Below are 24,078 nucleotides of genomic sequence, written 5' to 3'. Positions count from 1 at the left end.
TGTTATTAAGGCGGCATAGATTTATTACAAGAGCTTCCTTGTCAAAGGGCATGTGTGCCAGGAAGTCTTGAGCTATGACGTCTCTCAGATTAGATCTTCATCCTTGGATGCCTGTTCCCCCCTCCACCCCACACTTTATTACCATTTTTGGCAGCAATGTAAAAACTCCCAGCATAAGAACAAAACACACAGTATAATTTTGTAGTCATAGATATGGTAACAGTAATGCCGAAGAATTGATGCTTTTGAATTATGGTGCTGGAGGAGACTCTTGAGAGTCCCATGGACTGCAAGAAGATCAAACCTCTCCATTCTTAAGGAAAGCAGCCCTGAGTGCTCACTGGAAGGACAGATCCTGAACCTGAGGCTCCAATACTTTGGCCACCTCATGAGAAGAGAAGACTCCCTGGGAAAGACCCTGATGTTGGGAAAGATGGAGGGCACAAGGAGAAGGGGACGACAGAGGACGAGATGGTGGGACAGTGTTCTCGAAGCGACCAGCATGAGTTTGACCAAACTGCAGGAGGCAGTGGAAGACAGGAGTGCCTGGCGTGCTCTAGTCCATGGGGTCACGAAGAGTCAGACACGACTAAATAACAACAAACTATTGGCTCATAATATTGATGGAACCATATCCACCTAAATAAATAAATAAATAAATAAATAAATAAATAAATAAATAAAATAATATTTATACCCCACCCATCTGGCTGGGTTTCCACAGCCACTCTGGGTGGCTCCCAATCAAATATTAAAAACACAATACAGCATTAAACATTGAAAACCTCCCTAAACAGGGCATACAGAAAAAAACCCCTTAATGATGTAAACAGTGATTTGGTTCTCTCCCCCCCCTCCATGTTGTTAGGTACATACACAGTTGAAACCTGTCTCAAGGAGAGAAATCCAGCTTCTATACCCTACCATATACTTTTTGTACACCCTTATCTTGCAAGTGAGCCTGCCTGCTTTTCCTTAACCCACCACCCCAGCCCTTCACAATGGCTGATAGAAATATTACTTTCTGAGAGTTTTGAAAATACAATATCCCCACAGTGAAAATGCAATATCCTGCAGTGCGGTGGAGAAAGATATGTGCCCACAGTGTAACAGATGATAAACAAATATGTATTGCATAATAAATTGATTGTGGCAAAAAGACCCAAGTCTCTACTCTTCTGAAGGAATAAACAAATAGCAACATTTATCCTGGTCTGGAAGAATTGCCTGCATGAACCATAACAAGGGCAGTAACCTGTAACAGTTATCTGCCACTGCAGCCTTTATTACTCAAATATTGGATTAGATACCAATCACAACTGAATGATAAGCCTCTGGGGAAAAAACAAACAACCTACTATAATTGGAGCAGTTTTTAAAAACACTGTACCTTCGAGTGTTTTTTTATGTGCAACTTAGCTAGTAATGAGCAGCACCTTGGGTGGTTTTCAACTAAGTTTTACTCTGAGTATTGTCATTGAAATAAATGAAAATGACTGTTACTGTAGGTCCATTAATTTCAGTGGGTCTACTCCAAGTGAAACATAGCTGAATACTACCCCCTAAGTCCAGGGATGTGAGAGGTGGCGTTTCTGTGTGGGTCCTTTCTGGTGGATGAGTGCATGCGTGGCTGGCCCAATACATTTTGCCACCTGGAGCAATGGATAGGATGGCACCTCCTGCCTGTTTCATGTACACAGAAGCTGATTGGACTGACAGGTGTCACTTACTGGTGTTGACCTATAAAGTCTTACACAGCTCAGGACCCCAGTGCCTTAAAGGACCACCTCTCCCCATACAAACCATCCCAGACCCTATGCTTGTAATCTGAGGCCCTTCTCTATGTCCCACCTCCCTGAGAGGTTCGGAGGGTGGCATCTAAGGATTCACCCAACCTTAGAGTGGGGTGTGCTGTTGTGCCAGACCTATAGTCTTTAGGCCTCTCTTTTTGGCTCTAAAGGTCACGTCTCCTGGGCCACATTGTTGCTTGGATGTTGTCATCTTCCTGCATATGGGGTTCTCTGTCAGGGGTGGGTTTGAGCTGATAGACAGTGTGAACTATGGGTTAAAATTAAATGGTCTCATGTCTTGAGACCAATCCCCCATGTCTGGATGTTCTGAGATAAGGGTGCCATGTGGCACTGGGCTACCATAGCGATACCAGGGAGGTCAAGTGTATGACTTGCTGAGTCATTTCATGACTACGTGTAGAGATGGGTATCATGGTCTCTAGGACATTGCATGCCTTGATGCTGTCCTGTTTGCATGTCAGGAGCCTGAGTGAGGTGTAGGTCAGCAATAAAAAACACCAGTCTCAGTGAAGTTAACTCTTCATTCAAAGAAACTAAAACTACACAGTCCTAGTGATGCCAGCAACTCTTCTCAGTAAGTCTTGCCCCAATGAGCCAGTTGTGAGGACTGAAGGTCCCTGTCTTCCCTTCCTCTCTGGGTTTTTTTCCAAGCTATCGTAGACTGCCTCTGTACGCAACCAATCTCTCCTCTGATCTTTTCATTTCTCTGTGTTTTCTGGAAGACTGGGGGTGGGGAGCGCATGTCTGTCTCCTGGCCCCCTCTCCTCCCAAGGGTCATCTAGCTCAACTCCCTGCAATGCAGAATATGCAGGTTGCCCATACGGGGATCAAACCTTGGCATTACCAGCTCCTCGCTCTAACCAATGGAGCTGAAACAGTGGTCTACCTAGTCCATGGAATAGCACTGGATTATGAGCTTGTTTCAGCGTTAAGCTCAGAATCATGGAACTGTAGAACCCAAGGATCATCTAATCCAGCTCCCCGCAAGTCATGAATCTTTCCCCTAATGCGGGACTCGAACCCACGACCAGGAGAAGAAGAGTTTCATGCTCCACCAACTGAGCTATCTCAGGTTGAGAAATGACAAATTGTTCTCACTTTTCAGGCTGGTCTTGGAAAGGGGCCATCTTTGGATATAAATCTTTCGATATAAAGTCAACACATCAAAGCCTGCTGCTCCAGGGTCACTTAAAGCAGCTTCCGTTGTTTCTGCTCCTCTTGACGCAAGCAGGATTTCAACGCATCCAATCGAGTCAATGCAGCCATTGTTCACCGATTTTTCGGCCTGGTACATTTCCCCTTCTTCAGACATCTCACTATCAGCGCATAAAAGAACCATTCATTCATGGTAATGCCCCCAAATATTGTGTGGGTCAATTAGGTGAGGTGCTCTTGCCTTATTTGAGCCTTAGGATTGCAGCGTTAGAATCATAGAATTGTACGGCTGGAAGGGACTGCAAGTGTCATCTAGTCCAGCCCCCTGCCATGAGATTAATAGTCTTCTAGTCCCACCACCCTGAGATTAATAGTCTCATGTTCTACTGACTGAGCTTTCATGAAGCAAAAGCAACTGGAAAAAATTTCAGCATCAGAATCATACTGCTTCAGAGAGCTAAATAGGTGTGATAGCTCTGTCAGTAAAGCACAAGGTGCTTCATCTCAGGGTTGTGGGTTCAAACCCACGTTGGGCAAAAAATTCCTGCATCCTCAGGTAGGACAATGGGAAAGCTCAGTTGGTAAGTGCATGAAACTCTTAATCCCGGAGTTGTGGATTCAAGCCCCATATTGGGCAAACGATTCCTGCATTGGCAGGCAGAAATTCAACAGGGGCAACTGTCTCCCCATCCTAACCAGATGATGTTCAACAAAGCTGTTGAGGTCTGCCACAAAAACATCGTCATTCTGCCAAAGGTCCACCATTCTGCTCTCTTCTTGACCAAGGGAGGTGCTGCTTTTGCCTCATCCATTTTTTCACCTGTCCGGCTATGGGTGTTTTTGGTGTGTGTGTGGTTCCCCCCCCCCAGTAGTTATTGTTTTTGAGTCAAAATTTATTTCCTAATGCCTTGTTTCCCCCCAGCACTGATCATCACCAGTAGACCATGAGACTCTTCATCTCATCAGAACTAGACCATTCTATTGTAGCACCCTGCTTGTGGTTAACACTTAGCTGGAATGAAATATTCAACGCAGCAATAGAGAAATTAAAATAATAATTTATTTGTCAGACAAATAAATAAGAGACACAGTGGTATATGGTTACCAAAGCTCTGCCCTTCCAGCCCTGATGGCCAGCACTTATATTTCCTCAGCCCAGCCCCCTTGCTCCTCCTTTGGCTGCCTCTGTCCAATCAGCCTGGTTGAAATTCCTATTGGCTGTTTGCTAGAACCAATTATAAAAGATACACCCATTTCCTATTACCTTTTATGGGAGACAAAGAGCTATATTTCCTTCTATCTATAAATGGCAAATAAATAGTCATATATCTTACATTTGCCTCAACAAGGCACCTTAATTACCAGCTCACCTCTTGCCCTCCTTGCCCTCCAAAACAGATGGCTAATGGTTTTAAATTTTTATTTTAAACAGAGGTCAGAGATCTTGGGTTCACATTCTCACGCATCATCAATGAAAGATCTCCTTCTTTGGAGGTCTTTAAGCAGAGGCCTGACAACCATATGTCAGGAATGCTCTGATGGTGTTTCCTGCTTGGCAGGGGGCTGGGCTCGATGGCCCCTGTGGTCTCTTCCAACTATATGATTCTATGATTCTATGAAATAAGAATCTAACATAAGAATCTAACATTTCTTACTTTCTAAATCCTTTGCATAATTACATTTAAGCCAATATATTTCATACATTAACATATATAGCTTTTTAGAAGGAAACTTAGTAAGAGCACTTTCCAAAGCAACCCCCCCTTTTCCTGGCCAACTGCTTTTTCTAAAAGCAACTTCTTCAATTTACCCTTTAACCTTTGGCTCAAGTCTCTAATGGAAGACACATGGTATTATTATCTGTTAAACAATGAGTGCTTTTGCAGCTTGATTGTATTCTGTAATTTGTATGGTCAGTGTGACCTTTTGCTCCTAGCCTGTAATTTCCTTTTACAACCCTGAGGCACTCGTCTCCTGCAATAAATCAGGGGGCCCTTATCCAGGAAGATAAACATATGCCAAACCCAGCTGGTCTTCTGCCTGGCATGAGAGATACAAACATTTGCAAATATATTTTTTTAAGCTCATTTTAAAATACAGATCTTGATCTGATGCCTCACTATGATCTATGACCAGCAGCAACAACTAGTAACAAAAGGCAGGCTGTGTTTCGGCCTAGTGGCTGGAACCTTTAAACCAAGCCTGCCTAGAGTTATCAGTTGCTAGGCAGCGCCCCAAAGCAAGCAGGATTTTTGGGTGTGTGCGCGATGCTGTGGTCGTTGCCACTCTCTCTTACACACACATAGGAAAGGTTGCCTATTTCAGACCCCTCAACTGCTCCTCAACCATCCTGGGTTTTTTTTTGTGTGTGTTTTTGTGAGAGCACAGAGGCCATTTTGTAAGCATCCATACTGGATGCTTTAACCACTCCTAGAGTCTTTCTGCTACAGGGCAGCTCTATAAAGTAAGTCAGTCAATATATATGGGGAAAGCCAAGTGTAACTTTGAGAAGGATCTGAAATACTTCCTTTGAAGCTTGAATTTGTTTTATTCTGGATTGTTTGATTTTTTTATGGTGGGGGGTGAACCATGTATTCCTTGGAGGAAAAAGTAGGATAAAAATGCAATAAATAAGCTCTCCTGCTTACATCCTTAAGAAAGCTGGAGGGGCCAGCGCGATGGAGATTTCAGTTGCCAGCCTGGTGCCCAGAGATCTCCATGTGGTCACAATTGGACCTCTGCCCATTGCAAAACTCACCTGGGGAATTTTGAACACTGCTGGGTACAGATACCAGAAAAGTTGCAACATTACCACATTGAATTGAAGGCATGAGGAAGACCAGTATGCAGTCTGTTCCTTGACAAGGTTGGGAACATGTCCTGGCAGGGGATGGAGATCTCCTATCCCAGAGAAAGACTAACTGTGATGTAATTTCGATTTTAGGGTGATGGGGTCAGCGGCTCTAAGGAGATCAGAGATGCATCAGAAGGTAGTCCGAGTCGTGTTGGGGTTGCTCTTCGCCAGTTCTGGTAGGAAGTTCCTGGAGGAAGACAAGAGATAAAAAGTGGGAAGATCACAATATTTATTTCAAGTGCCCTGGCTTTTCTTTCTTCTTCTTATGGACGCAACTGAGCAAATTCTGAGTCATTTTATCTGTGGATAAAATTATGAGGGGTGTGTGTGTGTGTGTGTGTGTGTGCGCGCAAGCAAAAGTCCTAGGTGTCAGAGTCAACCCTTCCAAAACTGTTAGGCTGGCAAGGCAAAGGAGATAAAGGCTGTCTGTAACCAGCAAGAGCAGTTCTCCTTAGAATAATAGAATCATAGATTTGGAAGGGACCACACAGGTCATCTAGTCCAACCCTCTGCAATGCAGGAAGTTGGAGTTATTGTTCTTTTTTGCTCAACTGAGGTTTTAAAGCAGAGATTGGATGGCCATCTGTCATGGATGTTTGAGTGGAGATTCCTGCATTGGAGGGGGTTGGGCTAGATGACCCTCAGGGTCCCTTCCTATTCTATGATTCTGTGGTTCCCAGACCAGCAAGCAGGCCCAACCCAAAAGCATTTCTAGTGCCCAGGAACACCATCTGACATGCCCCTTCCCTCCTTCGTCCAAATCCCCAGCTTTGAGAGGTGGGAACAAGAAGCTACTGTTTTGAAAGTTAGCAACAAGAAGCTAACATTTTACTGATTGGGGAAATGCCACCTTTCCTTTCCACACAGTGCTGGGGTTGTGCCCCCCAAGGTGGATCCTGTACAGGAATGAGCTTTGCCTTTACATCCCAGCTGGCTCTCTTGTTCTGTCCTGGAGTGAAGCCAGAGTCTTCTGCAGGGACCAAAAGGCAGACCTGGTTGTCATCAAGGATTACCACAAGCAGGTAAGAGGCAGATTTTGCAAGCTGCAGGCTGGGAATGCTTTAGTTTGGGAGGGAGGAAGCGAGGGAAACCTCACTTGAGGATGACTGCCTGGCATAGAATCCAGATCTGACCCAGGTATGGCAATGGCCAGGTGCTCTAGGTGCTGTGTTTCATTTCTGCTTTATCTTTTAAAGGAAAAATCTCAAAGTGGTTGACAACCCACTAAAACATCCAATCAAACAATCCAGAAGGGGGGAAAAATTCAAGCTTCAAGGAAAATATTGCAGATCCTTCTCAAAGTGACAATTTGCTTTCCCCATATTTATTGACCAACTTAATTGATAAAGTGGTCCCATAGCAGAATTTCTTTAGGAAGCCAGTGTGCTGTAGTGGTTGAAGAGTTGAACCAGGACCTGGGAGATCAGGGTTCAACTCCCCACTCAGCCAGTCATGAAGCTCACTGCGTGACCTTGGAGTCAATCACAGACTCTTAACCTACTTCGCAGGGTCGTTGTAGGGATTAACTGAGGAGGAGGTGAACCAAGAGATCTCTGCAAAATGCACCTGGCACCTGGCGAATTTCTAACACTGTTCAGAACCCTTTTCTATTCTGTACCCAATGAGGGCTCTTGAGTCCCAGGTCGGCTAAGTCATTTCCTGAGTCCAGGAACATAAACAGCTAGTGCAACTAGCTGAGCATTGTCTGCACTGACTGGCAGCAGCTCTCCAAGATTTCATGCAAGGACGCTGCCCCATTGCTACCCTGAGATGCTGCCTTCTGCATGCAAAGCAGTTGCCCTAACACCAAGCCATGGCCCCTTTCCTGTAGAAGTCCCTGGCAGGGACTGTTGGGAAAGTGGCAAAAGTTATGCTGCCTGCCTTTGCTCTCACTGCAGGACAGCTCAGTCGGTAGAGCATGAAACTCTTTTTTTAAAAAAAATATTTTTATTACAAATTTAAACAAAACATATTATCTTAATACATATCATCCTTAATTCCCCCCATCCCCCCTCCCCCCATAAAATAACCCACCCTCCCCTCCCCCCGACTTCCCTCAGCTCCAGTCTCTGGTTTCTCTACAAATACTATTCTCTGCATATTACAAAACTGTATAAATCCTTAATTTATCTGGCTAGTTATTGTCCATAAAAAGTTTGTGAGTGTTTATTCAAAACCTGCCAAGGAGTCCAGTTCACTTTGTTGTTTCTTTAAGTACTTTGTAAAAGGTTCCCATTCATCATTAAAGTCACAGTTATCCTTGTCCCGTGGTTTATGTATCAATTTTGCCAATTCTGCATAGTCCATCAGTTTCTCTTGCCATAGTTCTTTAGTCGGGGTTTCCTCATTCTTCCATCCTTGTGCTATTAAGACTCTCGCCGCCGTTGTTGCATACATGAAGATATTTTTCAGCTTCCTTGGCAGGTCTTTTCCTACAATCCCTAACAGAAATGCTTCAGCTTTCTTAACAAATGTTAGATGGAACATTTTCTTCAGTTCATTGTATATCATTTCCCAAAACTTTTTAATTTCATTACAATCCTACCACATATGATAAAATGTCCCCTCCTTTTCCTTACACTTCCATCACACATTTGAACTGGTTTTATACATTTCACCTAACTGCACTGGAGTTATATACCATCTATACATCATCTTCATATAATTTTCTTTCAGCAAAGAACAATCTGAGAGCATGAAACTCTTAATATCAGGCTTGTGGGTTCAAGCCCCACATTGGGCAAAAAGATTCCTGCATTGCAGGGGGTTGGACTAGATGACCCTTGGGGTTCCTTCCAACTCGACAATGCTATGATTCTGTGATTTTATTATGCACAGATGTTCCTGACGGAACTCTCAGACAGCACCCGGGAATACGCCTTGCACTACTGGATCGGGTTAGCATGGCGAGAGGCAAGCAGTCAGCTCGCCTGGGTGGATGGGACCCCATTATCGCAGAGCTGGTACAGGTAAGAGAACCTTGATGCGTGGCTCTGACGGCAGAGGGCTCCAGTGTGGGGCTTCAACCCCAAGATCAAGTCTCCCGCTCTACCGACGGAGTGGTTTGCTAAGATATCAGAAGCAAGTTCTTTGCTTTTGGATCTTGAACTCTTTCTGCTTTATCAGAAACTGGCTCCAAGGCCACCCCAAGAAGGAGCGTTGCACGCAGCTCGTGGGCATCTACGCTGGCCAATGGAGGGACTGGGATTGTGCTGCCAACGTCTCCTTCATCTGTGAGATGCCCATGAAAGGTAAGAGCAAAGGGGGTGTCTCCTTCCCAGCCTTGACATTTCAGCGGCCAGCAGGAGGCATAATGAGGGAGGCTATAGAAATACTGCATTTTGCTGATGAATGGAGAGAGCCAACCCCAGCAGCCCTCACTAATTTTAATAGTAGTAGTAGTAATTGTTGTTGTTGTAGTAGTAGTATTTATATCCTGCCCATCTGGCTGGGTTTTACCTCCCCAGCACCCAGGGTTGGCATGGAAGGGGTCCCTTGACGCTTCAAGACTTAGTAGCCATTGACAGGCCTCTCCTCTGTGCATCACACTGTTGACTCATGTTATGCTTGTTGTCCACTAAGACCCCTAGACCCTTTTCACATGTACTACTAGTAAGCCAGGTGTCCCCCATCTTATATTTGTGCAGATGGTTTTTCCTACCAAGGTGCAGAACCTTACATTTGTCCCTGTTGAAATTTTGCTAGTTTGGGCTCAGTTCTCCAATCCGTTAAGGTCATCTTGAAACCCGATTCTGTCTTCTGTGGCATTAGCTACCCCTTTCATTTTGGGGTCATCTGCAAATTTGATCCCCTCAATTCCTTCATCCAAGATGTTAAACTACAGCGGACCCAGGACAGAGCCCTGTGGCAGCCCCCCTTTCCCCCCAGGATGACGAGGAACCATTAATGAGCACACTTTGGGTTCACCCAGGCAACCAGCTACAAATCCATCTAACAGTTTCCTCGTCCAGCTCACATTTTATCTGCTTCTTCACAATAATATCATGGGGAATTTTGTCGAAAGCCCTGCTGGGGGAAGTGCAAAGGGGATCTCTGGATTTCAGGAGGAGAAAGTGTGGAGGAGAACGCTGGGTGGATGAAGGGGAAATAAAGGCAGTGTGAGGAGTTCACCATTTACATTAATCTAAAATGTGGACCTGCCCACCAACTTCATAGCTGCACCTTCTTGTACCTCTCTCTCTCCCCTTGTGCCTTTCCTGTTTAGATGCCCTCCCTGGCTCAGTGAGGAAAGTGCCCTTCCGCTCCCACTGCTACACCTTCCATTTCCCATCCTTCCGGGAACTGAGGTCATGGAGAGAGGCCCAGTCTTTTTGCCAGGAATCTGGGGAGGGCCTCGCAATTGTTGGAGATGAGGAGCAGAACACCTTCCTGTCAGGTAAGGGATGGAAGCAGCAAACCAGTAGCCAAGACAGTAGCATTTTGGGCTGATCTAGCTGGGCTCCTCTTAGAATAATAGACTCATAGTTGGAAGGGACCACAAGGACCATCTGTCTAGTAGTCCAGCCCCCGCAATGCAGGAATCCTTTTTGCCCAACACGGAGCTTGAACCCACGAACCAGAGATAAAGAAACTCATGCTCTACCAATTGAGATATGTGCTTCTTATTAGTTTTTTAAGTGCCCTTGGGGGATGGTTGTTGCCATTTATCTCTTTACATTTTAAATATTTTGGGGGCTGCTTTTCTGGGCAAATGCCCCTTTAAAGATGCTTACAGTCAAAAGCAGCAAAAAATGAAACTAACAGTGGAGATTTTCAAAACTTAAAACCACACCCGTACCCAGATGCCCCCCTCAGAATAACTCTCTTCCTCTTCCTCTTCAATTGGTACAGTGTGGTGCTGATAATGCCAATGTTGCAGGTTTGATCCCTGTATGGGACAACTGTGTATGCCTGCACTGCAGGGGGTCAGACTAGATGACCCTCAGGTCCCTTCCAGACCTACAATTCTATGATTCTATGAGATGGTGGCATTTATTGTCCCCATTCAAACTGGGAGGTAGTAGTGATAGTTTTGCACTGGAAGAGGGTGCGGGGAGATGTTTACCAGGAAACATCTGTGATGGTTTCTCCATTTCCTCCCCAGATGCCTTTCCTGAGGACGGCTGGCAGATGTGGATCGGGCTGCGCTTTGGCACTTCATGGAGGTGGAGCGACTCGTCAGCCCCCCCAGCCTATTTCCGGTGGCATCTGGGTATGTTGAGTCCAAGCATGATCGCTCCTGAACAGAAGGGTCCTGAATCACAGCTGGTTCTCTGTGTCAGAACTCTTGGTTGCCATCCAGAACTGCATAAAAACTAGAACCATAGATTTGTAGAGTTGGAAGGGACCCCAACTCAACCCCCTGTAATGCAGGAATCTCAACTCAAGCATGATGACAAATGGCCATCCAACCTCTGCTTAAAAACCTCCAAGGAAGGAGAGGCCACCGCCTTCTGAGGGGGTCCAATCCTCAGTTGAACAGCTCGTACTGCCCTAAAGCTGTTCCTAACATTTAGTCAGAATCCTCTTTCTTGTAACTTGAATCCATTGGTTCAAGTCTTACGCTCCAGAGCAGGAGAAAGCAAGCTTGTTCCATCTTCCATGTGATGACCTTAAGATATTTGAAGATGGCTCTCATCTGTCCCATCAGTTTCCTCTTTTTCAGGCTAAACATACCCAACTCTCTCTACTGTTCCTCATAAGACTTGCTCCATAAGACCTTGGGCTCTTTATTATTTTATTGCCCCTATTTATTTATTTATTTATTTATTTATTTATTTTATTTATTTGTTGCATTCATATCCCACATTTTTCTACAAGGAGCTCTTTCCCTCCACCCTTAATCCCCTTAATCCCCACAACAACAATGCCCAAATTAAGATTTGAACCCTGGTCTCTCCCAGGCCATAGTCTGCAATACCACATTGACTCAGCTGGGGTTCCTTCTCCACACAAATGGGCTCTGGCATGGGGTGTTGAGGCTGGGGGAAGGGTGTGGAATGGACCTAAAGTTCTTGCCCATTTCCCAATTGGGGTGGGAAAGAAGTGCAGGAAGTGACAATGAAAGTAGCACTAGCAAGAGTGTTGGGACTTCCTGGAGACAAGGTAGGAGGCCGTGGCTAGAAGCTGTTCGGATGGGCTCTTACAACCCTGGCTGCTCTATTCTCTAGGAAAAGCCCCCGAACAGGTGAAGGACCAGTGTGTGGTTCTGAGTCTTCAGCCCACCAATATGGCCCAACATGGGACGTGGCAGACCAGACCGTGCAATGAGCGTCCTACGACCGAAATAACAGGATTTGTCTGCCAGCACAGATATGGTGAGTGCCATAGATGCTCAAGGGCAACAGAGGGGCAGCAGACAGGCTGGAGCAGACAGAGAGAGAGAGCTGCCTCTTAACTCCTCTCTTCTCATGAGTGGAGAAAAGGGGAGCTAAAATCACAAAGCAATTTGCAGTATAAAAGCACCACTCAGGTGTGAAACTGTTGGATTTTCATCTGAAATGCTGGACATCATCTCAAGGAGACCAGAAAGCAGCTGATAATAATGACAGCGATAACGATATTGGTAACGGTAACCAGAACGGTAACCATAACCATAACCGTAACAGTATGATATCGATTAACGATAACGATAAACATAACGGTAACGATAATGGTAGTGGTTACAGTAACAATGTTATTAATTTTACTCTGCTCCAGCCACTCTGAGATCCAAGGAATTGCAAACCCCTAATTAGCAAATTCCTGATAAATTAGGTAGAAAGACTAGAGGAACAGACTATGCAAAGGGCTGGCAACAAACCTGTGAAGGACTGAGCTGACAGTTTGAGACAAAATCCCTCTCCAAAGGCTTTTATGGGAAATCTTGGAAGAAAGCCCTCATGTAGGGGGATAGCTTTCATCCCCTTGAATTATAATTATAATTATTTAAATTATGCCACCCTTATATAAATTATATGCCACCCTTCATCAAGATCTCAAGGTGGTTTACAAGAGGCAATTCAAAAAAGGCATGCTCATTTTGATTTCAGAATCGGCATTTTGTTTCGTAACTGCATAAAATCCTTCTGAAAGATAAAAGAATCTGGATTTGGGGGACAAGTTTGGGAACCTCAGATTCCACATGTGAATTTTTGTAGGTCACTGCCCCTCCCAATCCCTTTTGCCTCGGCAGGGGGTGGGGGGAGAGGCAGTGGCTGAGTGCTAGGGGGCTGATCCAAAAGGCGGGTGGGCTTCTTGTCGGATGGAGTCCTCCGATGCTTTCTCTCGCAGGCTCTGAATGAAATGAGTGTTGGGAGTCCTTGAGTCGAGCTCCACCAATAACAGCAGGCTCCTCCGCCTTCCCTTCCCTGGGCCTAATTTGCTCCCATCTCTGTTGCCAGATTTTTGTGGTCCGCCGGAGCCTGTGTACTTTCCCCTCCCTGGAGGGATAGGTCCGCATGCCACAGCTGACGTCACCTTCTCTTTCCCTGGTCATTCTTCCTGCACCCTGTCCTTGGCTGGCCTCTACACCGATGTCACTCATTTCCGTCTAAGCCTGGAGTCCAATGCCACCCACATGCGTGGCAGCGTCACCACAGATCTCGGCGGCTCCCTGGAGCGCAAGAACTTTTCTGGGGTGCCCTTTTCGCCTGGGCTGCTCAGCACATGGAGCCTCTTCACTTACCCTGACGGCCTCGCAAGCTTCTTGGACCACCAGGAGCATTTCCGTCTCTCCGGCGCCCAAGACATTCCCTTCGCAAACCTCGGCTCCTTGAGGATAATAGGAGCGACCGTGGCCAACGCGTCTCTAGGTAGGTTGGGGTGGATTTTTTTTGGGGGGACACACAAAGAAGAGTCCCCCTTGCTTTTGAACCAGCAGAAGGTGGGCAAACATTGATGTTTCTGTAAAGAGATATGGGAGGTCCCTGCAGCAAGCCCCTTCCACCTGGTTTCCTTGGAATTCATGTCAACAGAGGCCAATGAAGTTTCTGCACTGTCAGGTTCTCTCCTTGACATATATCTGCTAGCTGAGCATGATAGTCAGAAATCTGCAAGCAGTGCAACCTTTCCTTTGCATGTTGCAAGACTGCCAGCTTTTTCTTTCTCTTTTTTTGCATGCACAGACACCATTTTCCATGCACAGACACCATCACCTCCAACAAGGGGGGGCAGTACAACCAAACATGGTGTAGTGGTTAGAGTGTCAGGTTTTGGACCTGGGAGATCAGGGTTCAACTCCCCACTCAGTCATGAAGCTCACTGGGTGACCTTGGAGTCAGCCGCAGCCTCTTAGCCTACCTTGCAGGCTCTTTGTAGGGATTGACTGAGGAGGGGGGGGGTGAACTATGGACTCCTTGGAGAAAAAGGTGGGAGATAAATGAAATAAATAAGCCTTTCTGCTAACTTGCTTGCATAAGAAAGCTGGAGAGTCAGGTGGAGATCATCAACCTGGTGCCCAGAGATCTCGACGCAGTCGCAATTGGACCTGTGCCAGTCGCAAAGTGCGACTGACCTGCAGCCCACCCTCTCAATTCCCTCCAAATCCACCACTGATTGTTTCTAGGAATAGCTGAAGGAGGGCAGGAAAAGGCTACAAAGGCTTTTTGTGCTTCTCAGAGAATTTGCAAAGGAGGGTGCTCACATTGTTGTGACCTCTTTGCCTTCCCTTCCAGAGTATCCCCTTTCTTTTGACCTACGCTTCCCCAGCAGTGGCAGCAGCCTGCAGCTGGAAGATGCCATACGCCGCTACCTCACCAACTTCACCATCGGGCTGTGGGTTCGAAGTCAACCTGCTGCTGCTGCTGGCTCCCGCAAGATGTGCCTGGTCAGCTATGCGCTAAAGTGGAGGCAGCCAGAGTTTGCCCTCTTCCTCCTCTCCCCCTCGGGGCTGGAGTTCCACATCAAGGGGTAAGCTGGAGTTCCCTCCATTGGCAATGATGGTTTTAAATGATGCTTCCCTCCCAGCTTTTGGTCTTGGATGTGGTTTTGAGGTTTTATGACATTTTATATGGGGTTTCTATACTGTGTGTGTATAATGCTATATTTTACATATCTCCACAATTCTATGATTCTATGTCCTTTGCTGCCGCTCTAACTTGGGCACCGAAATGTTTCGAGCTGGAGGCACAGCCCTCTTACCATCCCAGTTGTCAGGAAGCCACAAAGTTTCTTTGTACTCCATTGTCCGTTCTGTGAGGGGGATAGCTCAGCTGGCAGAGCATGCAACCCTTAATCTCAAGGTCGTAGGTTTGAGCCCCACATTGGGAAAAAGATTTCTGCACTGCAAGGGGTTGGACTAGATGACCCTCATGGTCCCTTCCAACTCTATGATTCTATTATCCCAGTATTCTTTGAGTGTGGGAGGGAGTCGTGTGCTTTAAATGTGCTTGATGTGGATGTGGCCTCAGTTAAGGAGAGTTTCATCAACCAGCCACCTACCAAGCAATTTACAGCAATTCCAAAATTATAATTTTTGACCTCATGACTATAAATGATGTGATCTGAACAAGCCAAGAAGCTGGCATGAAATGTATTCTTTGAAATGCATTTGCTGATTTATCTGCACACATCCCAGCCTGAGCATGGAAAGGTAAAAGTGATCCACAGTGATCCATGCGACGGTCATCTCCAGGCTTGACTACTGTAATTCGCTCTATGCGGGGCTGCCCTTGAAGCTGTCCCAGAAACTCCAGCGGGTGCAGAATGCTGCAGCGTGGCTCCTCACGGGGTCTCTGCCATGGGAGCATATTCACCCAGTGCTTTTCCAGCTGCACTGGCTCCCGGTGGAGTACAGGGTCAGATTTAAGGTGCTGCTTTTGACCTTTAAAGCCCTTCACGGCCTAGGACCCTCGTACCTATGGGACCGTATGCCCCACGGAGAGCCTCAAGGTCCATAAATAGCAACACCCTAGTGGTCCCGGGCCCTAAGGAAGTTAGATTGCCTTCAACCAGAGCCAGGGCCTTTTCAACTCTGGCTCCGGTCTGGTGGAACGCTCTGCCTCATGAGACCAGGGCCGTGCAGGATCTGATTTCTTTCTGCAGGGCCTATAAGACAGAGTTGTTCCGCCTGGCCTTTGGCTTGGAGCCAATTTGATTCCCTCCCTCTCTCTCTTTTTTCTTTTCCTTCTCCTCCTGCGATGAGGCTACATTTTAATATTTTAATGTTTCAGTATTTTAATGCTGTATTTTAATTTTGTTTTTAAGTTGTAATCATTCAACTTGTTTTTATTATTGCTTGTAAGCCGCTCTGAGCCCGGCCTTGGCTGGAGAGGGCGGGGTATAAATAAAAATTATTATTATTATTATTATTATTATTATTATTATTATTATGAGAACCCAGATAGCTCAGTTGATAGAGCATGAGACTCTTAATATTAGGGTTGTGGGTTTGAGCCCCACAATGGGCAAAATATTCCTGCACTGCAGAGGGTTGGACTAGCTGACCCTTGCTGTCCATTCCACTTCTATGATTCTATCACTTCTTCCTGGTTTCTCTTTGCAGGTCAGTGATGTTCAGCGGCACCCAGGGCTCCCTTCTGGATGGATCCTGGCACCATGTGGCAGTCTCGGTCTCCAGCACTCCTGGACTCCCGTCCTTCAAGGTCTTCGTGGATGGATTTCTCTGGGAGCCCCACTTCGCTGAGAGTAGCAGCTTCCTGAGGAAGGGGCTCTCCCTTGGGGGGAAGCTGATAATTGGACAGCTGGAAGTGGGCAGCAGAGGTAAGTCCCTCCTTTGCTCAAAAGCTGTAGGCTTCCCCTGTGGCTGTAGTATAGAAACCCCATATAAAATGTCATAAAACTTCAAATCCACATCCAAGACCAAAAGCTGGGAAGAGAGCATCATTTAAAATCATCATTGCAAGTGGAGGGACCGCCTGCTTACCCCTTGATGTGGAACTCCAGCCCCGAGGGGGAGAGGAGGAAGAGGGCAAACTCTGGCTGCCTCCACTTCAGCGCATAGCTGACCAGGCACATCTTGCGGGAGCTGGTGGCAGCAGCAGCAGCAGCAGGTTGACCTTGAACCCACAGCCTGATAGCGAAGTTGTTAAGGTAGTGGTGAATGGCATCTTCCAACTGCAGGCCGCTGCCACCATTGGGGAAGTGTAGATCAAAAGATGCCCCTTCAAAGGCTGGGCCCATAACAAAGACTTGGGGAAAAGCCGTAGCCCCTCCATCTCTCACCTCCATGCCCCCACATCACTGGTCCTCATCTCTGGGCAATAAGGGGCTCTTACCACATCCCTGCATGTTGGGGCTGCATTGTAGGGACCAGCCTCTTTGTGGGTGACCTGAGTGAAGTCAACCTGTGGGACCAAGCCTTGCCCGAGGTTTCCATAAAGCAGATGGCAGCTTCAAGGACCCGGTGGAAGTTCCCTGGGAACGTGGTGAGCTGGAGCACACTGGTAGCAAAGAAGCCTTCCTCTGTGCAAATCAGCACTGCAAGCCAAGACCCAGGTAAGTGGCCTGGTGCAGCCAGATATATAAGCTAATCGCCAAATGGCACCTTAAACCTAAGTTACAGTCGCCGCAATGGAATGTCTAGGCACCAACTCCCCCCCAATGAATATTGTTTTTGTTGTTATCATTTCTATACCGCTTTATATTTTAAAGGAAAAATCTCAAAGCGGTTGACAACACTTTAAAACATCCCATCAAACAATTCAGAATAAAACAAATTCAAGCACATAGGGAAATATTTCAGAACCTTTCAGTGACATTTAGCTTTCCCCATACTTGTCGACCAACTTAATTAAAAGAGCTGCTCCATAGCAGAAGTAAATCTAGGAAGCCAGTGTGCTGTAGTGGTTAGAGTGTCAAAACAGGACCTTGGGAGAACAGGGTTCAGATCCCCAGCCAGCCAGCCAGCCATGAAGCTCATTGAGTAACCTTGGAGTCAGTCGCAGCCTCTTAACCTACCTCACAGGGTTGTTGTAGGCAATGACTGAGGAGGGAGTGAACCATGGAGTCCTTGGAGGAAAAGGTGGGCTATAAATGCAATAAATAAGCTCTTCTACCTACCTGCTTGGGACGGGGGTGGCGCTGTGGTCTAAACCACCGAGCCTAGGGCTTGCCGATCAGAAGGTTGGCGGTTCGAATCCCTGCGACAGGGTGAGCTCCTGTTGTTCGGTTCCAGCTTCTGCCCACCTAGCAATTCGAAAGCACATCAAAGTTCAAGTAGATAAATAGGTACCACTCCAGCAGGAAGGTAAATGGTGTTTCTGTGCGCTGCTCTGGTTTCGCCAGAAGTGGCTTAGTCATGCTGGCCACATGACCCAGAAAAACTGTCTGCGGACAAACGCCAGCTCCCTTGGCCTATAGAGCAAGATGAGCGCACAACCCCAGAGACGTCCACGACTGGACCTAACTGTCAGGGTATCTTTACCTTTACCTACCTGCTTAAGAAAGAAGGGCCAGCCAGATGGAGAGGTAGTTGCCAACCTGGCATCCAGAGATTGCCACATGGTCGCAACCGGACCTGTGCCAGTCACAAAACGTGCCTGGCGAATTTAAAACACTGGATGAAGCCCAGGAACAAAGGGGGGTGAGGGCAGGCAGCAGCTTGGGCTACTAAGGGGACAATGTGATGTCACCATGTGACCTTCATCTTGGGTTGTGGGAAGCAGCTTTTAGCTCCTGTGAGACATGGGCTGAGAGGAGATATGAAAGCTATCTTCAAATATCTCAAGGGCAGTCACATGGAAGGTGGAGCAAGCTTTGTTTTCCCCCACTCCGGAGGGTAGGGCTCAAAGCAATGGCTTCAAGTTACAAGAAAGGAGATTCCGACTAAACATTCTGTCATAAGAGGTGCTCAACAGTGGAATGGACTTCATCTGAAGGTGGTAGACTCTCCTTCCTTGAATGTTTTTAAGCAGAGGTTGGATGCTTGAGTTGAGATTCCTACATTGCAGGGGGTTGGGCTAGATGACCCTCGGTCTTCCAACTCTATGATTCTGTGATTCACCACAGGCACCGCCTTCGTGTGGTTTGGGTTCCTTCGGCTCAGAGGCAAACAGTCAGCCCTGTGCACCGATCCAGAGCAGTCCCTGGTCTATACTGAGCTTGGGCTGGACCAGCGCCTCAAATGTGCCTTCTGGGGGCTGCAGCCAAATGGTCGACTCCGCAACATCGCAGACCCTCCTTCCTGCCTTCAGGTAAATGGAACTGGCACTCCCTCTCCTGAATGACGTCAGGGGATAAACTCTTTGATAGTGGTGGAGTGAGGGGTGCAGGAGGAATCGGCCACCCTATTTATTTATTTATTTATTTATTTATTTATTTGCATTCTATGACTGCTTTTAATCTCAGTCGTCTCTTTCCAGTCTCTCAAATCTACAGGGTAAAAGCTTTTTTTTATTATATTGCTTAATTTGAAGTGGTTGCTAGATCACAGCAACTCCTTTTCCAGTTTTTATTTATGTTCTTACTAAATTTTTCTTAAGTCACAGTAGAACACACAAAGAGTCTCTGTTTTCACATCACTGAATCGTTCCAACAAAGCAATATGTTGTAGGCAATAAGGGCTCACCCAGAGTGCTTTTGATTCACACCCCTTAAAGCAGCTTAAATTTATACAAGCTTCTTTTTAGGAGCTGATTGGTTCTCTCTCTCACACACACACACATTTATTTCCCCTCCGCTCCTGAGAAAAATGAATAGGAAGACAAGCAGGGGGCGGGGTCCTTTGCAGGGGGTGGCAACACCCCAAATGCTTTGGGAAAGAAATGCAAGACTCCGGGAGTAGCTTGATAGTGCTTCAAAACAACCTGCTCTGGGATAGTTCAGGGTCACGGTTTTGAGCCCCATGGTGGGCCAAATAATCTTGCAAAACAGAGCATTGGAATACAGTGGTACCTTGGTTCTCGAACGGCTTATTTGTTGAACAAATCGGCTCCCAAATGCTGCAAACCCGGAAGTAAGTGTTCTGGTTTGCGAACTTTTAAAGGAAGTCAGCTGCAGCTTCCGCTTGGGGGAAGGAAGCTCCTGCAGCCAATCAGAAGCCGCGCCTTGGTTTTCGAATGGTTTCAGGAGTTGAACAGACTTTCGGAACGGATTAAGTTCAACAACCAAGGTACCACTACTGATGAGCCTTGTGGTCCCTTTCACATTCTATGATTCTATGTACCTTTGGGGGGAAAAACCCCACTGGCTTTTCTGCTTATTTTCCAGCGTGAACCTGAGGAGACGGACGGGGCAGCAGGAGATTCCTCACCCTGGTGCTGGTGGGGGCCTCTTGGCTAAGTCCTGGGGTGTTGCTCATGCATTTCAAAAAACCACCAATTAATTAATTACATTGATATACCCTGCTTCATCCGAAGATCTCAGGGCAGTTCAAAAGATTAAAGAACAGGATAAAAGCACAAATAAATTGTTTGAACAGAAACAAAACAAAACAAAAACAGCCTTTAAAACACATGTAAAAGGCTGTAGAATATTAATCGGCCCACAATGTTATTTTTGGAAAGGTGAAGACTCACTGCACAGATATACATAAAAGGTCAGTGTTGTTGTTGTTTTTTAAATGCAACACAATGTTTTAAAAATGCAACAGCCCATTGAGTGCAGACTCGCTGACCAACCATTTGACTTGGTGGCAGGTAGCCTCAGTGGCAAAGGCAGTCTCTCTTCCCCTCACACCAGCTGTATACCCACCATACTTCATTTAAAACACCCCCGTTCCAAAAGGGTGCTGGGAATTGTAGCTTTGTGAGGGCTGAGCTACAGTTCCCAAGATTATTTAAAGGAAGGAGATGAGCATCAGGGATATGGCACACATGCAGCCTGACGAGCACTGCCGGTTTGAAAGCAGCTTGGAACAGCATCCACTGCCCTGCATTTCCCAGTTCTAGAAATGGCATTTTTGTGTGAGTGCTGCTATTTTCTTTTAGGTGTTCCTTGTCCCTTTCACAGAAAAACTACTTGCTTAGGAGTCATGAGAGTTAAATAGATTTAAGTCTGTAGTTTCGGGGTGACATCTCAAGGCAGTTTTTAAATGTTTGATTGTTTTGCTGTGTTTTTATATTCTGTTGGAAGTTGCCCAGAGTAGCTGGGACAACCCAATCTGATGGGCGGTGTAAAAATAATAAAATTATTACTAAATTATTATTACAAAGAAAGGAGCTCTAATTCCTGTGGGGTATCTCTGTGTGAGTTCTTGTGCCAGCTTGCCGATGAGCTCAGTTGTTTGTGGGTTTCCCCCCTTCAATAATTTGTTTTCAGTTACAATAATCCAATGGTAGCCTCATTATAACAATGCCAAGTTATAATACAATTATGAACCCCAGTCATTCAGATGCCAAATTATATAATTTAGGAGGCCTCCCATGTGCTAGAATTGATGGTTTGATGATTTACTTTGTTTCTGCGTTCCAAAATCTTATTGATCTCAATTCCATTCCATTCAAAATAACACTCCCTTATACAACAACTGCAATATTAACGGCATCCATTCATCTTGACACATTAAATGATTTACAAATCTGTAGGTGAAGCACTCAAACTATATCCTTATTCCTTCTGTGTGTGACAATTATTCTGTCCATTGTGTTCCTTCCTGTCCGGTTAGCTCAGTTGCTAAAAGTGTGATGCTAATAATGCCAAGATTATGGGTTTGATCCCCGTATAGGTTCATATTCCTGCATTGCAGGGAGTTGGACTAGATGATCCAATGGGTCCCTTCCAACTCTCTGATTCTGTGATTCATGCAGGCTTCTCCCCTGTTCTCTGTGCAGGTGGCACCAGACGGAGTCTCCTTGTTGAGCAGTTCAGACTGTTCCACGGACACCAAGAGCTCATTTCGCCTCTTACCGGACCAGCGGCTGCAGAATCTGCACTTGGGGTTCTGCATGTTTCAAGGAGTCATTCACACCAAGCTCTACCTGGGGAAGTGCACCCCACAGGCATTGTACTTTGTGCTGGATCGGGGTGTGTTCTTTAAAAAGTATACTTGCCCCTCCCTTCCTCCAAGGAGCTCAGGGCAGGAGACTCCTCCCTCCCCTTTCACATTTTATCTTCACCACAACCCTGCATGGTAGGAGGCTTGGGTGAGGCAGAATGACTGACACAACACCTGGTGCTTCATTGGGGCCCATCTCACACAGCCAACAGTTTAGACTGCTTCATTTTGCTATGGGGAGGGGTAAGCTGTGATGAGCCCAGCTGGTGTGTGTGTAAAAGGAAGTCTGATGTATTTGTTAGCAGACTTTGCAGGTTGTGTGAATTAGATTGTAATAATCACTTACAGTTTCCGGAGTTCAAAGGCTTTATTCATGCAAGAACTATTTATAGGTTGGGCGGAGATGAGAGAGAGAAAGACATTTGTCAGGACAGAATAACAACAAAATAGCTCAGGGTTGAGGGGCAGAGTTAACAGAGGCTACAAACAAGTGTTGACTAGATTGTTAGACAAACAGTGCCTTGTATGGTTTAAAGTAACACATTTACTGTATTAGCTGGAAATTCAGTGAGAAGGAAATGTATTTGTTTCTCCCCAACATTGTGCACATCATGCTCTTTGCCATTTCCTCCTGCAGATGTGTACTGCCCCCAGTCCAGGGCCTGGAGATCCAGGAAGGACAAATGCCTCTTCCTCGTCTTGGATGCGGCCCTTGAGTGGAGCCAGGCCCTGAAGTTCTGCCAGAGGTTCCACGGTGGGAGCCTGGCCACGCTGAGCAGCCCACAAGACCTGGTGAGCAGTTTCTCTGATCTGAGCGCAGGAAGTATATGAAATGGCACCCAGGGCTGCCAAGAGTCATTTGGGCCCCAGGGAAGAAAAACAAATGGGGCCCCCACCCAGCAAGGGCTGGCCAGCTAAAAGTATTTACACAGGATATAAAATAAATTTGTAATCTCATTTTTATGTTAATAATAAACACCATAACATTTGCTTGAATTGGTTTCATTCTGGATTGTTTGATTGGATGTTTAAATGTGTTGTCAACTACTTTGAGATTTCATTTAAAATATAAAGTCGTATATAAATGAAATGAATAATAATAATGACAAAAATAACAATAAATCCCACTGGGGGGAAATATGGTGCCATTGCGGCGACTGTAAATTAGGTCTAAATCACGGGTGTCAAACACAAGGCCCGCGGGCCGAATCCGGCCCGCCAGACCTCGTCATGTGGCCCGTGTAGCCACCGCCGGCTGCCAGCCTTCACCTTTTATTCTCACTTTTTTTTTTTGACACAAGAAAACCACCTCTTCAGCGCATGCACGGCAGCCTACAAGCCAGAGAACGTCTGCCCTCTAGCGGTGCCGGCCGTTCTACACAGGAAACCTCCTCTTTACATGTCCTTTACATAGTCCTACAGATACAACCGGCCCTTTGAGGGTGACCAAACTGCTGATGCGGCCCCCGATGAATTTGAGTTTGACACCCCTGGTCTAGATCAGTTGAGTTTCTAACCCTGATCACTCTGCCTCATGATAGAGCCGGCCCTACATAGGTAATGGCGCTGGGCTTCCCAGTCTAGGCTCTTTGCGCTCCTCCCAGCATCTTCTTGGCGCTCAGGCCTCTCCACCCTGCTGTCTCTGGTGGCTTTGCACAGTTTGCATCCTTTGGGGTGCGCTGACCGGCAAGATCCCCACTGCGTGTTTTTGACTGGCGAAGGAGAATGACCTTCTGCATTCCTCCACAGGTCTGGCTGCAGAAAGAGCTGGAGGTGAGTGTCTGGACTGGGCTTCGCAGTGGCAGAGGCTTGTGGCATTGGGCCGATGGGGCACCCTTCAACAAAGCCTTACAACGGTAAGTAAGAACCCCTGAGAAAGAGACTGTGGGGCGGGATGGGTGGATTGGGGCCATTTGTCTATTAAGACGGCAATCCTGTGCACACCTGCTTAGAAGTGCATCTCACGGAACTTAATAAGAACCACTTCTGAATAATCAGTCAATAAATAATAGAAGCAGCTATAGTGCAGAGATTGAACACGCTCGCTGCAAATTCATCTTGCCATCCGTACAAGAACCCAGTAAGGTTGGCCACTATCATTGTCACCATATTGCATGTGGGGGAAGGTATGGGGAGAGGCTGCAACTGGGAGAGAGTTAGTTTATCTTAAGCAACTTTCAAAGGAGTTCTATTTTTATTTAATTACTTTTTTATTGTATTGCATGTTGTAAAGTCTCAACCCCAAAAAAAAATTATCAAAGGAGTTTGAGGTCTCCTAAGGAGCTGTTCAGGATAGAGAAACGTTCAGAGGAGCTGTTTCATTCACCAAGCTTATTTTGCCTGGATCTAGCAATCGCAAGTCTTGAACAACTTGCTTTGATTGT

At 46.3% G+C, this 24,078-nt stretch overlaps 1 protein-coding gene across 2 annotated transcripts in view; it reads left to right on the top strand.

The window, feature by feature from the left end:
• Positions 1 to 3,012: 3,012 nt before the first annotated feature.
• The window catches only part of LOC128402674 (uncharacterized), a 28,081-nt gene continuing 7,015 nt past the window's right edge, over positions 3,013 to 24,078 (top strand). Inside the window, exons 1-16 of one of the 2 annotated variants that reach the window (XM_053366973.1) lie at positions 3,013 to 3,159; positions 5,911 to 5,996; positions 6,688 to 6,842; positions 8,659 to 8,789; positions 8,947 to 9,071; positions 10,046 to 10,216; positions 10,925 to 11,032; positions 11,991 to 12,137; positions 13,203 to 13,613; positions 14,475 to 14,709; positions 16,304 to 16,521; positions 17,068 to 17,256; positions 18,769 to 18,953; positions 21,531 to 21,723; positions 22,332 to 22,486; positions 23,444 to 23,550. In XM_053366973.1, coding sequence (XP_053222948.1) covers positions 3,068 to 3,159; positions 5,911 to 5,996; positions 6,688 to 6,842; positions 8,659 to 8,789; positions 8,947 to 9,071; positions 10,046 to 10,216; positions 10,925 to 11,032; positions 11,991 to 12,137; positions 13,203 to 13,613; positions 14,475 to 14,709; positions 16,304 to 16,521; positions 17,068 to 17,256; positions 18,769 to 18,953; positions 21,531 to 21,723; positions 22,332 to 22,486; positions 23,444 to 23,550 — 2,708 coding nt within the window. In that variant the 5' untranslated portion in view covers positions 3,013 to 3,067. Of the gene's footprint in view, positions 3,160 to 5,100; positions 5,365 to 5,910; positions 5,997 to 6,687; positions 6,843 to 8,658; positions 8,790 to 8,946; positions 9,072 to 10,045; positions 10,217 to 10,924; positions 11,033 to 11,990; positions 12,138 to 13,202; positions 13,614 to 14,474; positions 14,710 to 16,303; positions 16,522 to 17,067; positions 17,257 to 18,768; positions 18,954 to 21,530; positions 21,724 to 22,331; positions 22,487 to 23,443; positions 23,551 to 24,078 lie in introns of those variants that run through there. The other variant, XM_053366974.1, reaches the window with a different exon arrangement.

This window comes from Podarcis raffonei, chromosome 15, assembly GCF_027172205.1.
Source record: "Podarcis raffonei isolate rPodRaf1 chromosome 15, rPodRaf1.pri, whole genome shotgun sequence".
NCBI classification, from domain to species: Eukaryota; Metazoa; Chordata; class Lepidosauria; order Squamata; family Lacertidae; genus Podarcis; species Podarcis raffonei.
The sequence above is the reverse complement of the archived record's forward strand: the minus strand, read 5'-3'. Positions and strand labels throughout refer to the sequence as shown.